The sequence below is a fragment of the Hyperolius riggenbachi genome, chromosome 6 (assembly GCF_040937935.1).
Source record: "Hyperolius riggenbachi isolate aHypRig1 chromosome 6, aHypRig1.pri, whole genome shotgun sequence".
Classification (NCBI taxonomy): domain Eukaryota; kingdom Metazoa; phylum Chordata; class Amphibia; order Anura; family Hyperoliidae; genus Hyperolius; species Hyperolius riggenbachi.
The window spans coordinates 217382154-217402973 of NC_090651.1; the positions used below are offsets into that span (position 1 = coordinate 217382154).

Sequence of the window (20820 nt, forward strand, 5' to 3'; positions counted from 1 at the left end):
TTTACAAAGAAAAAACACTTCTGAAAAAGATATAGAGCACATATGCTAGTGCTATACGTAATCTGAATGCAGTGTATATTAGCTGATGGGTGGCGGTGCTTAGACTTTCATTGTACTTATTATGATGAGTATGGTGAGGATCTGATTTCCCGTCCTGTTGGATAAGGTCTGTAGTTTCTTATGTGAAATTATGAATGACATAAGCTATGTGGTACAGCTCCTTTCACCATATTCAGTCATTTACGAGCTTTGCTGACTTACTGGAGAAACCCTGTAAGATGTGTTGATATTTGCTGCAGCAGACAGTTGTTTTGTGTCCTCTGAAAACACGGCTCCTGTGACTCCACATTATTGTGGTCTTATTAATGGTCTTTTAGTGATGTCATGAGCTGCATTTATTTCATTTTTTCCATTCTTCTTTATCCATTTTTTTTCTTGTATACTTTACCTGTCAAATAGACATCATATTGGGCTTTGCTGAGTTTCTTCAAGCATCCATTTCACTGTTTGTTGCTCAGATCTACACACCCGTCATGGCAATTATGAGGGGAACACATGTTCCCTGCTGGATTTTTCATTTATTTTACATGAGAATTCAGTAGGAAAAGTGGAGACCCCCAGAAGAGGCTACCAATACTTTTAAGGTGTATGACAGGAAAATTTTACTACTTGGAATCCCCAAAGATAAGACATATTCGAGGATCAACACATTCTACATGTAACTGAAGAATAACTTCTAGTTCCAGACGAAGAAGACATTTTTCAGAGTTATAAAGCTTCACTGACAACTTTATTTTCCATCTCACAGCGTCACAGATTAGTATTCTGTGTTGTACTGCATCTCCCTCATCCCTCACCTGTTACAATGGCCAGCGTGCAGTTTGGGAAAGGAGCTTAAAGTGTTTTGTGCGGTGCATCATTTTGTGACAGGTTGCTGTGAACATCGTCATAATTTCATGAAGCATGCCATTTAAAGAGAATCTGTACTCTAAAATTCTTACAATAAAAAGCATACCATTCTCTTCATTATGTTCTCCTGGGCCCCTCTGTGCTGTTTCTGCCACTCCCTGCTGCAATCCTTGCTTGTAATTAACAGTTTTAGGCAGTGCTTACAAACAAATGACATGGCTTCTAACCAGAGTACGATAGGCTGAGAACAGCTTACTGTGTGACTCATGCAGAGCTTGGAGAGGGTGTGTATAGCTTCTGCCAATGACAAGCAGTGCTGCACATTCCACACATTCCAGCCTCAGCCCGACAGAAACGACAGAGGAAAGAAGATAAGATTGATTACAGAGACAGTGCAACTAGAAAAGGCTGCAGTAAGACAGACCACATTAGAACAGGCATAGGAACTTATAGGATAGAAGAAATAAGGCTCAACATTTTGTTACAGAGTCTCTTTAATAATGTATATTAATACATTTTATAAACCGACAAGATTGTAGTTTACATTGTAGGAACAATCCATAGGACTGGCACAGTAGAACCTGCCCAATGCATGGCCCAATATTTCTACACAATACATAGCACTGGCATTGTAGATTATGACCTATGTAAGTACCAATGTTTCTACATTTTGACAAACTGTAAACTGTAGAAAAAAACCTGGTTAGCGTACCAAATGTCTTTATGCATTAGTCCCAGCCTAACCGGACCTATTAGGGTTTTATAAGGGTTATGATTCCAGCTTATAAAGATTTTCTGTTTCAGTTTTAGGTGTTAGGTTTAATGCATGGTTACTGAGCAAATGCTATTTTTTCACCTCTTTGCTTATATTTCTTTGGTATGTCTTTATTTTTCTTGGTGCTAGATCTTTCAGTGGGCAGTAAAGTGGAATTCCCATATTATCATTTCCACTTGAGCAACTTCCATCAATCTAAACGTGCTTCCTCTTGCTGCAAAATGCTATCATTGCCTTCATTATGTTTTGCTCTTTGCCTGCTGGTGACTTTCTGTTTCTACACTATTGGGGTTTGTAAAGTTTTGGTGTGTCTTTTTCTTTCTACAGGCCCTGGAGCCGTCCATGATGGGAATAGCGGTTGTCCTCCATGTCTCCTCTGCACAGCTCTATCTCTGCTCCTCTTCCTGATTCCTCTGTCTCTCCTTCTTCCATCTGCTCAATTCTGACACATGCAAAGCATCGTCATCAGTCCTCCCAAGAGGGAAACAACAATCTTTAAGTAAAACAAATGTAATTAAAAGAAAAGAATTTACAAAAAATCTGATGTCGCAAAATTTATGGAGAATTAAAAAATAAGCAAAAAAAACTCAACAAAAAACAAAAACAAAACTGCAACAGATTGTTTAAAAAGGATAAAGGGAAAACACCAGACACTGCACCTTCAATGTGAAGGGACTCTTGCAGGAAATGGCCTGATGCGCATAGGGCGGAGCCAAGGACTGAGCTGCGCCGATTGACTTGCCAAAAGTCAATGTTCATAAAACAAAACATGTGACTTTGTTCTGTTTATCACAAGTTATCATGACAAAATTACACAATGCACAACCTGATGAAAACATGGACAGTGTCACTACATCTTGCAACCTCTGCTTTATTACCCTTGAACTGCTGGGTGACCCTCATAGCGACACCCTTGCTGCATCCAAGACACCTGCAGACAATAGCTCGAGCCTAACTATTTGCTGGTAATCCAGCAGAGCAATACTTACTCTTTGCCGTGTCGGGGAGAGATAGCAACAAGATAGATTTCTCTCTGGCTGCGACTTTCAGAGCTGTCACCTGCAGGTCTTCTCCTGGGCCGAAGGGGTTTCCATTTCCTTTGCTGAACTGTGTTGATTGTCAGTGTGGAATGTGTGCTGTCATGTGCTAGGATGCTGCTTATGAAATGTTGTGTCTGATGGGGATTTTTTCATGTCATATTTGCTGGAAGAGATGGATTATGGGAAATAAGTATCTCATTAGGGTTTGTAGATGTAACATTCATTTATGGAACATCATTCCTGAAGCTCATACAGACCACCACAGTGTTTGCCCCTCTCTTTTCCCATTCCTCAGCTAGACTTCAGTCACTGATAATGGTTATCATAAGATTGCAGTGAAAGAGAGATACTACTATATGGTTGAAGGGGATTAATGGGTTAACTGTAATGTCCAGATTTATATGTAAATTGAAGTTTCTTAACCACAACTGTAAAAGACCTGAAAATAAATGCACGGATACAGATCCCAACCAGGTGAGATAACATTATTAGCAGTGGTAAGCTTTTGGACTTAGCCATGCATTGGTTAAAAGCAGCATCCAATCTAAAGACAGTTGTGATGTTACATTTTTCACAATGCTTGAGATCAGTGTTTTACAATAGTGTGATCTTGCCATGACTGCCACTTACAGAAAATAAGCACATGCAGTCAATTGTTTACACCAGCACAGCTTACCTATGTATTACATTTGGCATAGCAAGCCAGGAGGGAAAGCATGGTGGGTCAGGAGGAAGTTTCTGCAGGTAGCGATAGTTTCTTTAGTGTATGATCTGTTATAGACAGTCTGCCATGTTTAATATAGTTATTCATACATCAGGTATATGTATCAGTGCTGTACTAATGAATCCATACACAATACAATTATTTGTGTCTTTAGTGTTTTAAAATGAATGCCCTGTGCAAAATGCCATGTATAACAACAGTAATGTGTAAAATTGCCCCATCCCAATGTTCTGTCTTGAGCCGAGTTTTAATGGATTGATTAAAGTATATGAAAGTTGTCTTTTGATAGAAGATATGACAGCATTTCAAACATTCTTTTCCTGACAATCAGTTCAATATGCACACTGCTTGTATTTCACGAACAGTGACTCTTAAGTTGTGTGAAGACACACCAAGCACAATAAGTGATGTGTTTGACCATTTTCACTCTCATGTATCTTTTAATAATATTACGACTCACTAGCGCGGTGCGGTCAATGATACATATACCCTACATGAAAGGACACTGGTTTTAGGTATCTTTGCATTCTACTGCAAAATGCCAACAAGAATGTTTCATGGAAAAACATGAAGGAAAAAAAGTCTAGGTTTCCCGAACCAAATTACCCTTTTCACAAATTCACTGCAGTAGGAGTGAATGAATGGGAGGCTCTGAATAGCAGCTGTGGGCACAGAGAGCTGTTAGTCATCCTAACTTTTCTACGGGAGTGTCAGTTGGTATAACATACTGATCTTCCCATCCTTTTCCCATTGTGCCACACTGCATTGAGAAACCCCTAGGGATGCTGATGATCACATGAGCAGCACAGTGCCAGATTTCTTTTGTTGGGGGTTGTCATTCACAGTGTAATTGGTGTATGAAGAATTCATTTTTTGTGGAGCACTTGAGCAGGAATGAATATGATACCTAAGTAATATGCACAGAGTAATTATTACTTGTAACCCTTCAGCATTAGAAAGTAGCAGTACTTCTCTTAATGAAATTCCATACACTATTTCCATTTCCACCATTAATCTTGGAGAATCCTGCCAGAGCTCATATGGGTCCAGGTGCCTGCTGTAGAAATTATTGTATATGTGTGTAAATTATATGTTGATGAAATATTTTGTTTAACCCCCAAGAATACTCTAAAGAGTGGCAGGTGGACTTAATTTGGAATCGTTGCCTCCAATGTGCCAAGTTTGCTTGGCTAGTATATGAAGAGTATTTAGGTGTGGTAGACTGGCATTGGTAAGGCATCATTACCCCATAAGTATCAGAAGGGTGAGTAACGGCTATGGTGGACCACCAGGTCTCTTCCCCTATTCAACACTTAATCTATGAATGAATTTTGTATCTGTATTAATAAATCTGGATGGAAGAATATTTTGTGTCCTTTGTGTTTTCTTAATTCATCTGGATAAGTTTAGTGTTGGATCATAAAAGTATATACTAATCTGTATCAAATTTGCATATGGAAATCACCCATTACATTATGTTTTTTTTTTTTTAATCATATGATGGCTTGTTATACCAGGTAAGCGATCTTTTTATAATCCTAAGGGAGGATTCCCAGTTGTATACATGGTTGGAACATCAGTGTAGGAATTTAAAAGATAAAAAAGACAAATCTAGAGCCCCAAATAGTGTATTACTGTGATTATGAAGTGTTTAGGTAAGTATTTAAATTAACTCACAAAGATGTTTCAAAAAAAGAGAAAGTGGCTGGGCTCATCCAGTATAAAATGCCAAAATGTATTGTAACATCATAAAAACATTGATACAGACCACCATAGGGAGAGAGGGTTACAGCATGTTCAGAGGTCGACAGCCGATTCGCACCAGTGTGTGGGGTGCTTTATCCTGACACTGAGCCCCCCTAGAAGTACCCCTTAAATAGTGTACTTACTCATTAGCATGTCAAATTATGTGGAGATGCCGGAAAAACACTGCTGCTGAGCGCCATTCCTCTTAGTCTCTCACTTTCTAGATGCATGTGCGCTCCATCGGGAGGAAACAGGAAGTGGTCATGAAGGGTGGCAGCCAATAGGCTGTAAAGCGAAGCCCCAAGGATGATGATGCTAGAGCGGCGTTCTCATAGCCCGCCCAGTGCTTTTGGTCAAACCCCCTTGGAGGCGGCATTGTCAACCACATCGCAGTAAGCCTGGCGGACCAATCAAGAAAACTGCCAGGCTGTGCTCCAAGGTGGGCCGCCGCTGCCACAGCAACACTTTAAACAAATATAGCAGTCAAGCGGTAAGTAAATGGCAAATTATTAATCTAAATTCGTGGTCGAGCACTACAAGGCGCTCAGACCATCCAACCACTGCCAATACAAATGACCATGCGACAACTCTTACATATACACTGAGGAAACGGGATGCACAAAAAAAAAGGGTGCAATTACCCTAAAGGGGGACTCACCCTTCCCAATAACTTCAGGAATTGCGCAGTAGACAGCGGTCTGACCTGCCTACAGGTATATATTAAACAGGGTAACTATACAAGTTAAAAAAGAGAAGAAAGATTAATATTAATCATAAAGTAAAAACATACAAAAGATAAGCAACTTCAATCCTTATAGATACACAGATAAATAATTACATTCATTAAGACCAAGCAGTCCCACTGCATAAAAAAATGAGATCCAATAACTTTCTCTACGCAACAATTTTTTGAGCCAGTCTCCACCCCTTCTATCCTTACACACCTTTTCCAATCCAAAAAACCTTGAAAAAAAATTGTGAGGAATCCCCGGAATATACCCTTATCATGTGATCCTCAACCATGGGGCAACCCTTGGTTCGATCATTACCCAGGGATCTAGAGTGTTCTAGATAAGGATTTTGCATAATCCTAGTGGACATCCCAATGTAGATCATGTGACAGGGACAGATGTCTCCAATATAATCTGCAACGCGTTTCGCAGGTCTATCGTCCGTTTCCTCAGGCAAGGTACAGAAAGGAGCAATTGGAACAATGTCAGGACAGGTAATAGCGCTTATAGAGGTTCCATAACCCGCCCTGACTTTATTCTAGTTGATCCTTTTTGTACCTTGCCTGTGGAAGCAGGCGATAGACCAGCGAAATGCGTTGCAGATTATATTGTAGTCCGAAATACATTTGTATTTCTTTTTAAGACAACATTGTCATGCCAACTGTAGGGAGGTAAATCCCGTTTCCCTCCCCCAAACACCCCCCTCCCCTTTTCAAGCTGTTTTTAAACATTTTATTTTTTACTGGCGCCTCTGTACATCTCATACGATAAGAAATTAAAAGCTCAGGAATGCCAGATTTTGACAAGTGTCAACAATACAAGTTTAAGAATGTTGTGACTGTTAAAATTATAATCAGTTTTGTATCCTCATGAAATATCAGGGTTCTTTTAGAGTTTTGAGAATGTTTAGAATTACAAAAAAAATCAGACTAGCTTAACAGGGTTAAACTGAAAAAACAGCCCTACATATTGTTAATTGCTGTAGCAGGAGTATTCAAAGTGTTAAATTTAATATCATTTTGTGGATTTTCGAATCATTGCGATTTTTAATTATGAACTACAGATTGACCCTTCTATACTGTACTATTTTGTTAGGTTGGGATTTAGTGCATTATGCTTCAGGTTAACTGTTTCTTCCCATACCCTACTGAAATACAATAAGCCTGGCTCACTCAGAGTAAGGACTGCATAATCCAATCCTTGGCAACATTTGCGCTTGTGGTCACAATCACCGGGGAAGGGGGTGATACGCCCATATGTGCAGAGCGATGCAAACTAGGCATTATGATTCAATCCAGTGGAGTGAATAGGGAATCATGCATGCATGTGCATCTTTCTCTTTTCATCACTGGGTATTGCATTGTCATTGGTGGCAAGCAGCATATACTACTTTTGAATTAAATGCCATGGCCATGCTGTGAAGTGCCTGGAAAACACTTTATGAAAACACACACATGTACTGTATATGGGCTTGTGCAGTGTGTAGAATATGTTTTCTTAAAAGTTTAAAGAGGGAAAAGTAGCACAGATCCCTTCAGTATACTTAACTCCCCATGCAAGTTGGCTGACCAGCACTACTCCCCATGGCTTTCAACACAGGGGGGGGGGGGGGGGGTGTTATTGCAAATAGGGGAGAGCATGACATTTCAAAGCTAGATACTGTACACACATTAAATGACACTCAGCCAAGGCCACCACTCAGGACCATCTTGGCTAAAAATCAAGTGTACAGGTGTCCCCTACAATGTTTCAAAAAGATCAGACATATAGTAATACCCAACACATGCCCTTAACCCATTGTTATCCTCCTCACCCTACACCATCATCTTTCCCACCTCTTCCATAGCTATACATGAAATGCATGAATTCCATGGAATAGAAAATGATGCATTACTAGCCTGTAGGTGTATATTTAGTATATAAGCAAATGAGTGTGGTGTGAGCTAATCCATATAGTAATTACATTGGTAATATTGTATTACCATCATACTATTTACCGCCTATAGCTCACGAGTTAAACTCCCCATAACCTGTCCTTTCACACTAACCTTCCTATTCTCCCCACACCTAATACTAAGAGCCCTTTTACACTGCAAATTGCCATTGCATACATAGTTGTGCTGCGATTTCCCTTATGCTGCAATGTAGTTATCTGTGCTATTGTTGTTCTGTACGGCGCAATTGCAATATTTGGGAGATGAGGGGCGGGGCTTCAGGAAAATTGCAAGAAAAACACATAGTACCACACTTGCTTTGCGATTTTGATGTAGTTGAATATACTGCTTCCTAACTACAATCACAAGAAAGCTCTATCAAGCAGTACATTTGCTTTTAAATACAAATCACATCTCGCAGGATTGCCGCATTAAAAAAGGGTCACTGCAATTTCAGTGATGATCACGGTGTCCCTGCAGTTTGTGAAAAATTAGATCAAAATGTCCACATTGGAAAAGGGCTCCCACTGCCATGCCCAACAATAACCCTTCTACTGCTACACCTCACTGTCTAACTTTCCTACTGCTATGACTTACACTAACCTACCTACCAAGACACCAAACAATAACTGAAACACCACAGTGCGGTTTATTTATCTACTGTCGCTGCTTGCCAATCACTTCATGGTATTTGCTGAACACTTGCACTGCTTGATGATTTTGAGCCCATTTGCTGATCACTGTGCAATGCTCATAGCGTTTGCGTATCGTCACGCCCTCTTACTGCCACTTGCCAATTGTCATGCCTGCTTGCTTCTGCTTGCCAATCACTGCGTCACTTGCCGAACACCCGTGGTGCTTGCCGATCTTCATGCCCTCTTATTACTGCTTGCCAATCACTGCGTCACTTGCCGAACACCCGTGGTGCTTGCCGATCTTCATGCCCTCTTATTACTGCTTGCCACTATGATGACACTACATGCCAAACATCTCAACAAACTTGCACACCCTGGTCCCCCATAGCTTTACATTGTGGTTTATGTGCCTGCCAAGGTAGCCATTGTACCTAAATAAACTGTTTCAGCCTGTAGGGTAATTGGCCTTGTATATGTACCTGAACAATCGAGGGGATTGCAAGACATGCAAAACATTATTATCTTAGTGTTAAGAACAATCATACCCATCTCTAGTATCCAGGAAAGCATCTGGGGTATTTGTAGGATCTCAGAAAAAAACATCAATGGAGATAGCAAACCTACTGTATTTCAGCTATGTGATACATCATAAAATAAAAGGCAAATAGATGGTACATGTACTGTTTTCCACAAGAACCATTTCTACAATCTTAGGTCAGAATTGAACAGGTATATCCCCCTAAACAACAAAGCGGCATGTCCTCCCAAATAACATGTCAGCCTGTTGCCCCAAACAACCTTATTTGGCAGAGTGTCTCCTCAAACAACATAATTAGGCAGGGTTTCCCCACAAACAACTTAATTAAGCAGAGTGTTCCCTCAAAGAACCTAATTAAGCAGCATGTGCATCTCAAACAACAGAGTTAGACAGAGTTTCCCCAAACAGCATTTTTGCCATATATAATTAAGCAGCATGTCTCCCCAAACATGTGTAAGGCAGTATGTACCCCCAAATACCGTTATTAAAGCGGAATATAACCCTGCATTTCAACTTTGCTCTAAAACATTATTTACAGTATATTATATGCAACCAGCATTTTTTTTTTACTAGACCAGCATTGGAAGGGTTACACAGGGCTTTAAAGTTCCTTTAGATTTCTGCAGACGCATCCGAAGCTGAAAAGAGATACATTTTGTTTACAGAAATGTATCTAAGTGTTGAATGACTCATCTCTCTGACTGAGAAGGAGCTTGGAGGACTGCCAAAGAGTGTGTAACTGTTTATCAATAGATACATAGAATGTAACAATCTGAACTTCTGCATATCTTGAAACGTCTGTGTTTAACCCTTCCAATGCTGGTCTAGTAAAAAAAAAAATGCTTTTTGCATATAATATGCTGTAAATAATATTTTAGAGCAAAGTTGAAATGCAGGGTTATATTCCGCTTTAAGGTCCCCTCAAAAATAATAATTAGACAGCCTTTACTGTCAATTAGTATAATTAAGTAGCATGTACCCCCAAGCAGCAAAGTCACTCCCAACATACAGTAAGTAGGCAGGTTACCCACACAAATATTATTAGCCAGTATGTACTCCCAAATAGCAGTGAGGAAGTGTGTAGCCCTAAATAACATAATTATGGAGTGCATTCTACAAAAATAATATCATTACATAGTGTCCCCCATATACAGTTAAGCAGTGTTCCCTCCAAATATTTTGTGATTAATGGTAGTTTTAAAACACAAAAGACACCATGCTCACCTTTCAGCTCACTTACATTATACAGCCTCACCCACTTAATAAGCATTTACTTCTGATGTCTTCACTCCTTACAAAATATCTTAATAAAGTAAAAAAAAAATCCTCATTTAAATATCGCTTTCGCTTATATAGTATAATAATCGTGCTTGATTGGAGAATACCAACCTAATGTGTACTCACTGCATCTGCGCTGCTTACTGAGTGAGAGCTCTGGACTTTTGGATGTTTTAATTTTCTGTGGAATTTTCCTATTTGTGCATGTGTCTGATTCAAAGAGAATCCTCAGTGTTACAGGCCTGGTAGTAAATTGAAATGTGAAATTCTTGTCAAGGCTTATTAAAATTGCTACCAAGGGTTCCCATTGGTTCAGACAAATAGATCAATGAAAATCCTTCCATCCCTTCAGGTAATTCAGATGCTCAATGCGCAACATGTGCTACGGAACGACTATGGAAGTACCGGGGAAAATGTAACTCTCCTGAATATGCCTCCTTGTGAAAGGAAGTCAAGTATGAAAAGAGACAGCGGCTCTTCCTTACTTATGCACCCCCCCCTCCCCCCTAAGGATGTCACGTTGAGCTTTCTGTGCCATCTTGGCAACCCTTTAACTAGGAGGTGGTCAAATATCAACTCTTACCCAAGTGAAATGGTAAAAGTGATCATTATATGAGAAAAGTCTCTTCTTTTCCTAAACTACACAGATGGACACGTGACCACTGTGTTCACAATTAAAAATGGGCAGAAGACCGTCACCCAGCTCAGTGATTAAAAGAGCATTCATATTCATAATAGCAATAATCTGTCTAGTTTTACTAAAAGCTTAGTTGTAACTGCAGCAGATTGTCAGAATAACTAATCAGTAATATTCGCAACAAAGTGTGCCACTGAGCACTTCAATAATCATGATAGTAACTCCCATATTATGTGGTATATCCTCTAAGTGCCAGTGAACGCTACGTGTATAAGCAACGTGTAAGTTTACCAGGTTTTACCATATTTGCTGCTGTATAAGTCACTTTTTCTCCCCCAAAAATAGGGAGAAAAATACCTTGCGTCTTATACGGCAAAGGCAGGAAATCCCTGACTAACGAACGCCCGCCAATACGAACCACTAACCCAGGGGATTCCCTACCTGTATCCCCGTTTTGCCTGCGTCTCCTCCCTCCCCCTTGTGTCTCCTAACCTCCCCTCCTGTGCGAGCAGCAGCAGGGGCTTACCTCATGCCCACGAAGACTGAATACATCATCTTCTCCGTGCGGCTCCCTCTATTGCTGGGCTTCTAATGACGCATCATCCCCTCTAAGACCTGGGTTTTCCATGACAAACCTGCCATCAACGGCACACTGGTGTTGTGTTAATTTCCACTCCAGTTTCTTTTTAAATGCCTGAACTGACTCCATACCATGCCAATGTGTGTAGTATAGGGTCCATCAGTTTGTATGGCATTCCTACCTCTGTGCCATTCTGCCACTGCTCATGGCTCTGACTGGAGCCAGCCAAACAAAAGCTGATCAGCCCTTCTGAAGTGCGCATGCCAAGAGCACAGTATGGACTGGGACCCCATACTAAACCTATTGGCATGTGTAGTTAATAGGTATGGGGTCAGTCTGAGTGTGTTGTAAGAGCCTGTATTTGGCTCAATACAATGAATTGTAGTTTTCATCTTGTTTAAGTCCTATGGTCTTAAGATTTAAACTTTTTTTATGTTTTGGTTTCAAGTTATAGTTAGCTGGTAAATTAAAGGAAACCTGTAAGCAGAAAACATTTTAAAGTCAGCTATTTTCCTAAGTAGTGGGAAGCCTCCGGATGCTTCCAGATCCTTCACAAGCCCACTGCTGCTGGCCAGGATTCTCTTCATTTTTGCGGCCATGCTACGGCTTGTCCACGTGCGTGACCGTATTGCGCATGTGCATATGTTCTGCTCACGCCCAGTAGCATAAAGCCTCTCGCGCATCAATGAAGTCATGCATGAGTGGCTTTGTGCTACTGGGCAGAGTACATATTGCGGCATTGGTGCACCAGCTGATCCCCAGGAGAAGCCACAAATAGTACAAAATATGCACAATTTTCTACATACTACTCTAAACCTACCCCTCCGATATTGGTGATACCCCCCCCCTTCCCCCAACTCACACACTCCGAATGCCTAATTCTAACTATATAAATATGCATTTAAACGATGGGAATTAAGTTTGGAGTCAACACATTTTCAATAGAAAAATAAATATACAGTGGTATGCAAAAGTATTCGGCCCCCTTGACGTTTTCCACATTTGTCATATTACTGCCACAAACCTGAATCAATTTTATTGGAATTCCACATGAAAGACCAATACAAAGTGGTGTACACGTGTCAAGTGGAACGAAAATCGTACATGATTCCAAATATTTTTTACAAATTAATAACTGCAAAGTGGTGTATGCGTAATTATTTGGCCCCCTTTGATCTGAGTGCAGTCAGTTGCCTATTGGCATTGCCTGATGAGTGCTAATGACTAAATAGAGTGCACCTGTGTGTAATCTAATCTAATGTCAGTACAAATACAGTTGCTCTGTGACGGCCTTAGAGCTTGTCTATGAGAATATTGGGAGCAACAACACCATGAAGTCCAAAGAATAGGTCAGGGATCAAGTTATTGAGAAATTTAAAGCAGGCTTAGGCTACAAAAAGATTTCCAAAGCCTTGAACATCCCACTGAGCACTGTATAAGCGATCATTCAGAAATGGAAGGATTATGGCACAACTGTAAACCTACCAAGACAAGGCCGTCCACCTAAACTCACAGGCCGAACAAGGCGAGCGCTGATCAGAAATGCAGTCAAGAGGCCCATTGTCACTCTGGACGAGCTGCAGACATCTACAGCTCAGGTGGGGGAATCTGTCCATAGGACAACTATTAGTTGTGCACTGCACAAAGGTGGCCTTTATGGAAGAATGGCAAGAAGAAAGCCATCGTTAACAGAAAAGCATAAGAAGTCCCTTTTGCAGATTGCCAAAAGCCATGTGGGGGACAAAGCAAACATGTGGAAGAAGGTGCTCTGCTCTGGTCAGATGAGACCAAAATGGAACTCTGTGTGGTGGAAAACTAACACTGCACATCACTCTGAACACACCCATCCCCACTGTCAAATATGGTGGTGGCAGTATCATGCTCTGGGGGTGCTTCTCTTCAGCAGGGACAGGGAAGCTGGTCAGAGTTGATGGGAAGATGGATGGAGCCAAATGCAGGGCAATCTTTAAAGAAAACCTCTTGGAGTCTGCAAAAGACTTTAGACTGGGGCGGAGGTTCACCTTCCAGCAGGACAATGACCCTAAACCTAAAGCCAGGGCAACAATTGAATGGTTTAAAACAAAACATATCTATTTGTTGTTTGCTAAAAGACTGGCAGCTGTAATTGCAGCAAAAGGTGGTTCTACAATGTATTGACTCAGGGGGCTGAATAATTACGCACACCCCACTTTGCAGTTATTATTTTTTTTTTTAATGTTTGGAATCATGTATGATTTTTGTTCCACTTCTCATGTGTACACCACTTTGGATTGGTCTTTCACATGGAATTCCAATACAATTGATTCATGTTTGTGGCAGTAATATGACAAAACGTGGAAAACTCCAAGGGGGCCGAAAACTTTTGCAAACCACTGTATTTACACAATTTGTACATCAGTCCTGAAAGAGGCATACATGAGGGAGAAAAACAGAGTGATTTAGTTCCCAAGAGGGACTGTCCCTCTGAAAAAGAGACATTTGGGAGCTTTGCACATGGGGGGGATGCTTGGAAGCAAAAATATTTGGACTTGATGCACAGTCAAACCTAGAAGAGAAATCAAAGTGAAGGAATGCAACAGTGTGATGGCATTAGGCAGCTCAACACTATGGCTGCGGGCGTGCTCGTGGCTGCAGGCCTACTCATGGCTGCAGGCCTGCTCGTGGCTGCAGGCCTACTCATGGCTGCAGGCCTGCTCGTGGCTGCAGGCCTGCTCGTGGCTGCAGGCCTGCTCGTGGCTGCAGGCGTGCTCGTGGCTGCAGGCGTGCTCGTGGCTGCAGGCGTGCTCGTGGCTGCAGGCTTGCTCGTGGCTGCCGGCGTGCTCGTGGCTGCAGGCGTGCTCGTGGCTGCAGGCGTGCTCGTGGCTGCAGGCTTTCTCGTGGCTGCAGGCGTGCTCAAGGTTGCTGGCTTGCTCAAGGCTGCAGGCGTGCTCGTGGCTGCAAGCGTGCTCGTGGCTGCAGGCATGCTTGTGGCTGCAGGCTTGCTCACAGCTGCAGGTGAACTTATGGCCTTTTTGCCTACTCCTTTGCATCCTTAAATCAGACTGAGTTTGTAGATAAGGGTGAATCCACTGGCTGCAGGTTTAGCTCATTCAACTGAGGGCCCTTTCACACTGAGGCGGTGTGGTAAATTTACTGCACCTCACAGCAGCCTGATGAAAGTCTGTGAGTGAGTTCACACTCCCCACATTGCGGTATGCTGCACAGGAAGTGCCCTAACGTGCGCCATACCTACGTTACAGTGCTGCTCCTGTGGGGATCTGCATCAGACCGGAAGTCATGTAAGTCTATGGTAAGGGTAACGTGTGTGAAATGAAAAAAAAAACGCAGTTTTCAGTGTTGCGTATGTGGGGAAACGTATTTTAACAATACGCTTCCGCGCACGTCATCAATTGCCCAACAGGGAGTGAGCGTCACTTCCTGCTTGACCAAAGATGGGAATTACCGTGTACTAACGCAGTAATCCCTGAAGGCCTGTTTTGGCAGTGCGATGCAGCCACTGCACTGCCAATCTGCAGTGTGAAGCTGGCCTGAAGCTAAAAGATCAAAATGACAGCTAGGCAAGTACCATTTTTTTGGTTTGCGTATAAAATAATAACTAGTGCAATCTCCATATTACTGCCATTCCTAATGATGTAAAAAGATGGAGGCCCTGTTCACAGTGGTCAGTTGTGTTGCAGAAAAATTCTACATGTCAACACACTGCCCATATAATTCTATATGCGCCGCAACGCTAACTAAATTATAACATGTGCATTATGCAGCTGTCCACTCTGAACCTAGACTCAGAGAATTAGCTTTTGCTACTGTATATTTATTTTTCTATTGAAAATGTGTTGACTCCAAACTTAATTCCCATCGTTTAAATGTATATTTATATAGTTAATGAATGCGAAAGTGAATACTTTTGCAAACCACTGTATATAGTATTTTTGAAAGCTGTTGTTCACTAGTAGGGGTAATTGTATTCAAATATATGCAGCTTGGAAATAGACCAATCAAATGTGGTAGCTGTTGCATTGAATTTGGTCCATTTCCAGGCTGCATACATTTGTATAAAATTGTAACTGATAAAGGAAAAAAAATAACTTCTTAGAGGTATACTTTGAAATATTTGGAAGCTCTTACAGCTTCCTGCTTCATCCTGTTTGCCTGTTAACAGTCTTTTTTATTATTAGAATGCCTGGCAATCTAGTCCTCTTCTTCTGGGAGTGCTCACAGCCGTGAACAAGTGTTTTTCAGCTGTAGGAATTGTTCATGTACTTTCCTCTGCAAATAAGTGGTTCCTTTTACTGGGCATACATGGTCCATGAACTCCTGCATGCCAACTCAGAAAGCACTCCTTGATGACCTTGAATGCTTCTACAGATGACAATGGAGAAAAGCTCTGCAAACAGTCCATGTAAAAAACAATAGCAGCACTTACCAATTCCAAGTACAAACACAGGCAATTATTTCATTTGAAAACAAAAACAATTCAGGGTTACCTTAAGATGAATCTCCCAACAATCTGCTGAAACTTTCCACCAGTACCGCTTAAAGAGAACCCGAGGTGGGATTTAATTATGTTAGTGGGGCACAGAGGCTGGTTGCGCACACTAACACCAGCCTCTGTTGCCCCATGGTGTGCCTCCAGGACCCCCCTGCGCGCCGCTATCCCCTCCGCAGTGCTAGTGACACACAGCGTGTCGCCAGCACAATGTTTACCTATGTGGTGTCAGTCACCGCCGCTCCCCCGCCTCATCTGTATCGGGGCTACCCGCCTGCGTCCCTTCCCTCCAATCAGCGGGAGAGAAGGGATGCGGGCGGGTAGCGCCGATACAGAGGAGGCGGGGGAGCGGCGCTAACAGACATGGCATAGGTAAACGCTGTGTGTTGCTAGCACTGCGGAGGGGATAGCGCCGCGCAGGGGGGACCTGGAGGCACACCATGGGGCAACAGAGGCTGGTGTTAGTGTGCACAACCAGCCTCTGTGCCCCACTAACATAATTAAATCCCACCTCGGGTTCTCTTTAAGAGCAAGTTTTTCAGGAGTTTCTTTAGTGTCTGAGGCATGAGCAACATTAAAGGATAACTGAAGTGAGAAGAATATGGAAGCTGCCATATTTATTCCCTTCTAAACAATACTGTTTGCCTGGCAGTCCTGCTGATCTATTTGTCTGCAGTAGTGTCTGAATAACACCAGAAACAAGCATGCAGCTAATCCAGTCAGATCTGACAATGTCAGAAACCCCTAATCTGCTGCATGCTTGTTCAGGGGCTATGGCTAAAAGTATTAGAGGCAGAGGATCAGCTGGATAGCCAGGCAACTGGTATTGCTTAAAAGGAAATAAATATGGCAGCCTCCATATCCCTCTTGCTTCAGTTGTCCTTTAATCTCTTGTATAAAAAGTTTTACCTCAACATTGCTATTTTCTTGATTGGAATTCTATTGATTTTACCCTTTATGTACCATTTGTGTATATGTGACACCGGTTCTCAGCCAAAGGCTGTGATACTAAGAGTTAATGTACTATACGGTTTCAAATATCTTACTATCTTACCAAAAATTTTAGGACTTTAAAGAATGTTAGGGATTTGGGGATGTTAACACAGAACTTGTTTCCCCCCTGTCATGTATTTCAGTCACGTGCAAAAGAGATCAGACTGCGTTCACAATCTTGAACAAAACAATGCTCCTGTGCAGAGCTGTCACCAGGACATTACAGGATCTGTATCTTCCAAAGACTGAAGTGAATATCAGGAACGCCATATGAATCATGCACCAGGAGCTGAGGAAACCTCTCCTATGTTGCTGACTCTGGATTTGGCTGTAGGCTGCACATCTTTATTCCAGTTAGTGGAGCTAAAGCCAAAAGCCTTTTGTCAGTTTTTGTCATAGCAAAGAAGAATTATGACCTTTGCAAGATTTTTTTATTGTAACCTGTGTTCACAACTTGAAGATTCCCATCATTATTCATTGCCTATATGAATGACTGGGGTTACCTCAAGAAGATGTGAAATATTCCCAGTGTGGTAATAAACAGTAATACAGTGATGTAAAAAACTATTTGCCCCCTTCCTGATTTCTTATTCTTTTGCATGTTTGTCACACTTAAATGTTTCTACTCATCAAAAACCGTTAACTATTAGTCAAAGTTAACATAATTGAACACAAAATGCAGTTTTAAATGAAGGTTTTTTTATTTTGTGAGAAAAAAAAAACTCCAAATCTACATGGCCCTGTGTGAAAAAGTGATTGCCCCCCTTGTTAAAAAATAACTTAACTGTGGTTTATCACACCTGAGTTCAATTTCTGTCGTCACCCCCAGGCCTAATTACTGCCACAACTGTTTCAATCAAGAAATCACTTAAATAGGAGCTATCTGACCCAGAGAAGTAGACCAAAAGCACCTCAAAAGCTAGACATTATGCCAAGATCCAAAGAAATTCAGGAACAAATAAGAACAAAAGTAATTGAGATCTATTAGTCTGGTAAAGGTTATAAAGCCATTTCTAAAGCTTTGGGACTCCAGCGAACCACAGTGAGAGCAATTATCCGCAAATGGCAAAAACATGGAACAGTGATGAACCTTCCCAGGAGTGGCTGCCCGACCAAAATTACCCCAAGAGCGCAGAGAAAACTCATCCGAGAGGCCACAAAAGACCCCAGGACAACATCTAAAGAACTGCAGGCCTCACTTGCCTCAATTAAGGTCAGTGTTCACGACTCTACCATAAGAAAGAGACTGGGCAAAAACGGCCTGCATGGCAGATATCCGAGGCGCAAACCACTTTTAAGCAAAAAGAACATTAAGGCTCGTCTCAATTTTGCTAAAAAACATCTCAATGATTGCCAAGACTTTTGGGAAAATACCTCGTGGACCGACGAGACAAAAGTTGAACTTTTTGGAAGGTGCGTGTCCCATTACATCTGGCGTAGAAGTAACAAAGCATTTCAGCAAAAGAACATCATACCAACAGTAAAATATGGTGGTGGTGGTAGTGTGATGGTCTGTGGTTGTTTTGCTGCTTCAGGACCTGGAAGGCTTGCTGTGATAGATGGAACCATGAATTCTACTGTCTGCCAAAAAATCCTGAAGGAGAATGTCCGGCCATCTGTTCGTCAACTCAAGCTGAAACGATCTTGGGTGCTGCAGCAGGACAATGACCCAAAACACACCAGCAAATCCACCTCTGAATGGCTGAAGAAAAACAAAATGAAGACTTTGGAGTGGCCTAGTCAAAGTCCTGACCTGAATCCTATTGAGATATTGTGGCATGACCTTAAAAAGGCGGTTCATGCTAGAAAACCCTCAAATAAAGCTGAATTACAACAATTCTGCAAAGATGAGTGGGCCAAAATTCCTCCAGAGCGCTGTAAAATACTTGTTGCAAGTGTAGCCCCTAGGTGGTGCTGATTCATTGTTTTCCAAAATGCAGTGCCTGCCCCTAAACAGAGTGGAACTTTTAGAGCTGATTTTTGGTTCCCGGGGGAGGAGTGAGAACAGGGAACAGGGTGTGGAGAGGGAAGAGAGTGGTGTGGGAAGGACACAGAACTGAACCCCTCCAGCCAGACTGTTGGCACAGGACAAAAACATTGCTGCGGGTGGGTAAGAATACCTCCATCATCTGAGAGGGAAGGAGAACATCCATCTGGACAGTGGAACTTGTGGACCACCTGCCTGCATTCTGACCCAGGTTCATCTGAGACTGTGGACAGCAGTGGTTTGGTGAGAGGCCTCACGGCCATGTTTATTTCTGACTGAAAGCAGAGAATTGATTACAGTTTCTATAGGAGCCATCACAGAGATCCCTTTTCTTTTCCTGGATTTATTGCTGACTCTCAGGATTGAGAAACCCCTTTTTTTAATCCTCTCTTTCGAATACGTTTTATATAGTTTGCCTTCATTCCCTGTGGATTACAAGTGCCCTCTTTAAAGGGACAGAGCGCTCTCAAAGGGCCCCAACGCCGGCCATCATATAACTTATATAGCCACTGGCCAGTGGATAGACAGGGACTTAAAGTGATAGACAGACTTATCCCACACTCAGTTTATTATTGCATGTTTGATGTTTATGTGTTTGCTGTTTATCTAAATTCCGCTCTAACAAGGCTTCATATGTTATTATTAAAGCCACACTGTTAGTGGTTTTACTATATTTATTGTCGGGTCCAGTTTCTGAAGTGAGTTGCAGCTGGTATGGTAGGGAACCCAAATCTATCTTCAGCCGCTCCTTAGGGGGTGAGTGCTACACAAGTTATTGCAAACGCTTGATTGCAGTTATCGCTGCTAAGGGTGGCCCAACCAGTTATTAGGTTCAGGGGGCAATTTCTTTTTCACACAGGGCCATGTAGGTTTTGGGTTTTTTTTTCCTCACTAAATAATAAAAACCATCATTTAACCGGTTCAGCGCCGCAGTGCCGAAAATCTCATGCATCCGAGCAACGTTCACCTCCCATTCATTCGCCTAGAACTTTATTGCTACTTATCACAATGAATTGATCTATATCTTGTTTTTTCCGCCACCAATTAGGCTTTCTGTGGGTGATACATTTTGCTAAGAGCCACTTTACTGTAAATGCATTTTAGCAGGAAGAATAAGAAAAAAACTGAAAAAATTCATTATTTCTCAGTTTTTGGCCATTATAGTTTGAAATTAATATATGCTATCGTAATTAAAACGCATGTATTTTATTTTCCCATCTGTCCCGGTTATTACACCGTTTAAACGATGTCCCTATCACAATTTATGGTGCCGATATTTCATTTAGAAATAAAGGTGCATTTTTTCAATTTGCGTCCATCACTATTTATAAGCTTATAATTTTAAATAATATAATAACATATTCTCTTGACATGCATATTTAAAAAGTTCAGACCCTTGGGTAACTGTTTATGTTGTTTTTGTTTTTTTTTTTAATTGTTTTTTTTTTTTTTTTAATAAAAAAAGTGTATGTGGGCAATTTTTGGTGTGGGAGGGAAACTGCTAATTTTAAATGTAAAATAATATCCAGCTCGCATCTAGGAACTAAAATGCTGAGGAGTTGTTTCCTGGGGGCAGAAATACCGCGCTCTCTGGAGAGAAAGCGTCGGTATTTCTGCGGGGAAGTTAGATCGGTGAATGGGAATTATATTCCCATTCACTGATCGGGGGGCTAGCGGCGGGCAGCGGGAGCGCGCGCGGGGGCGCGCCCGATCGCGCGCACGAGCCGGCGGCAGCAGCAGTGCCTATCTGGACGAGGAAGCTCGTCCAGATAGGCCGAACTGGTTAAAACTGCATTTTGTGTTCAATTATGCTATCTTTGACTAATA

General features: G+C 41.7%; 1 protein-coding gene and 1 long non-coding RNA gene across 10 annotated transcripts in view; one reads left to right on the forward strand and one right to left on the reverse strand.

The window, feature by feature from the left end:
* Window positions 1-20820, forward strand: part of NTM (neurotrimin) — a 1373850-nt gene that overhangs the window by 1247528 nt on the left and 105502 nt on the right. For 7 of the 8 annotated variants that reach the window (XM_068240414.1, XM_068240418.1, XM_068240419.1 and 4 more), the window contains one exon: window positions 2012-4814. The exons of the other annotated variant lie outside the window; for it this stretch is intronic. In XM_068240414.1, coding sequence (XP_068096515.1) covers window positions 2012-2130 — 119 coding nt within the window. In that variant the 3' untranslated portion in view covers window positions 2131-4814. Of the gene's footprint in view, window positions 1-2011; window positions 4815-20820 lie in introns of those variants that run through there. 8 annotated transcript variants of the gene reach the window in all.
* Window positions 1412-20820, reverse strand: part of LOC137521313 (uncharacterized) — an 80516-nt gene continuing 61107 nt past the window's right edge. Inside the window, exons 3-5 of one of the 2 annotated variants that reach the window (XR_011022091.1) lie at window positions 5853-5927; window positions 2674-2887; window positions 1412-2177 (exon numbers count right to left, since the gene is read on the reverse strand). This is a non-coding gene — a long non-coding RNA (uncharacterized lncRNA). The remainder of the gene's footprint in view (window positions 2178-2673; window positions 2888-5852; window positions 5928-20820) is intronic. The other variant, XR_011022090.1, reaches the window with a different exon arrangement.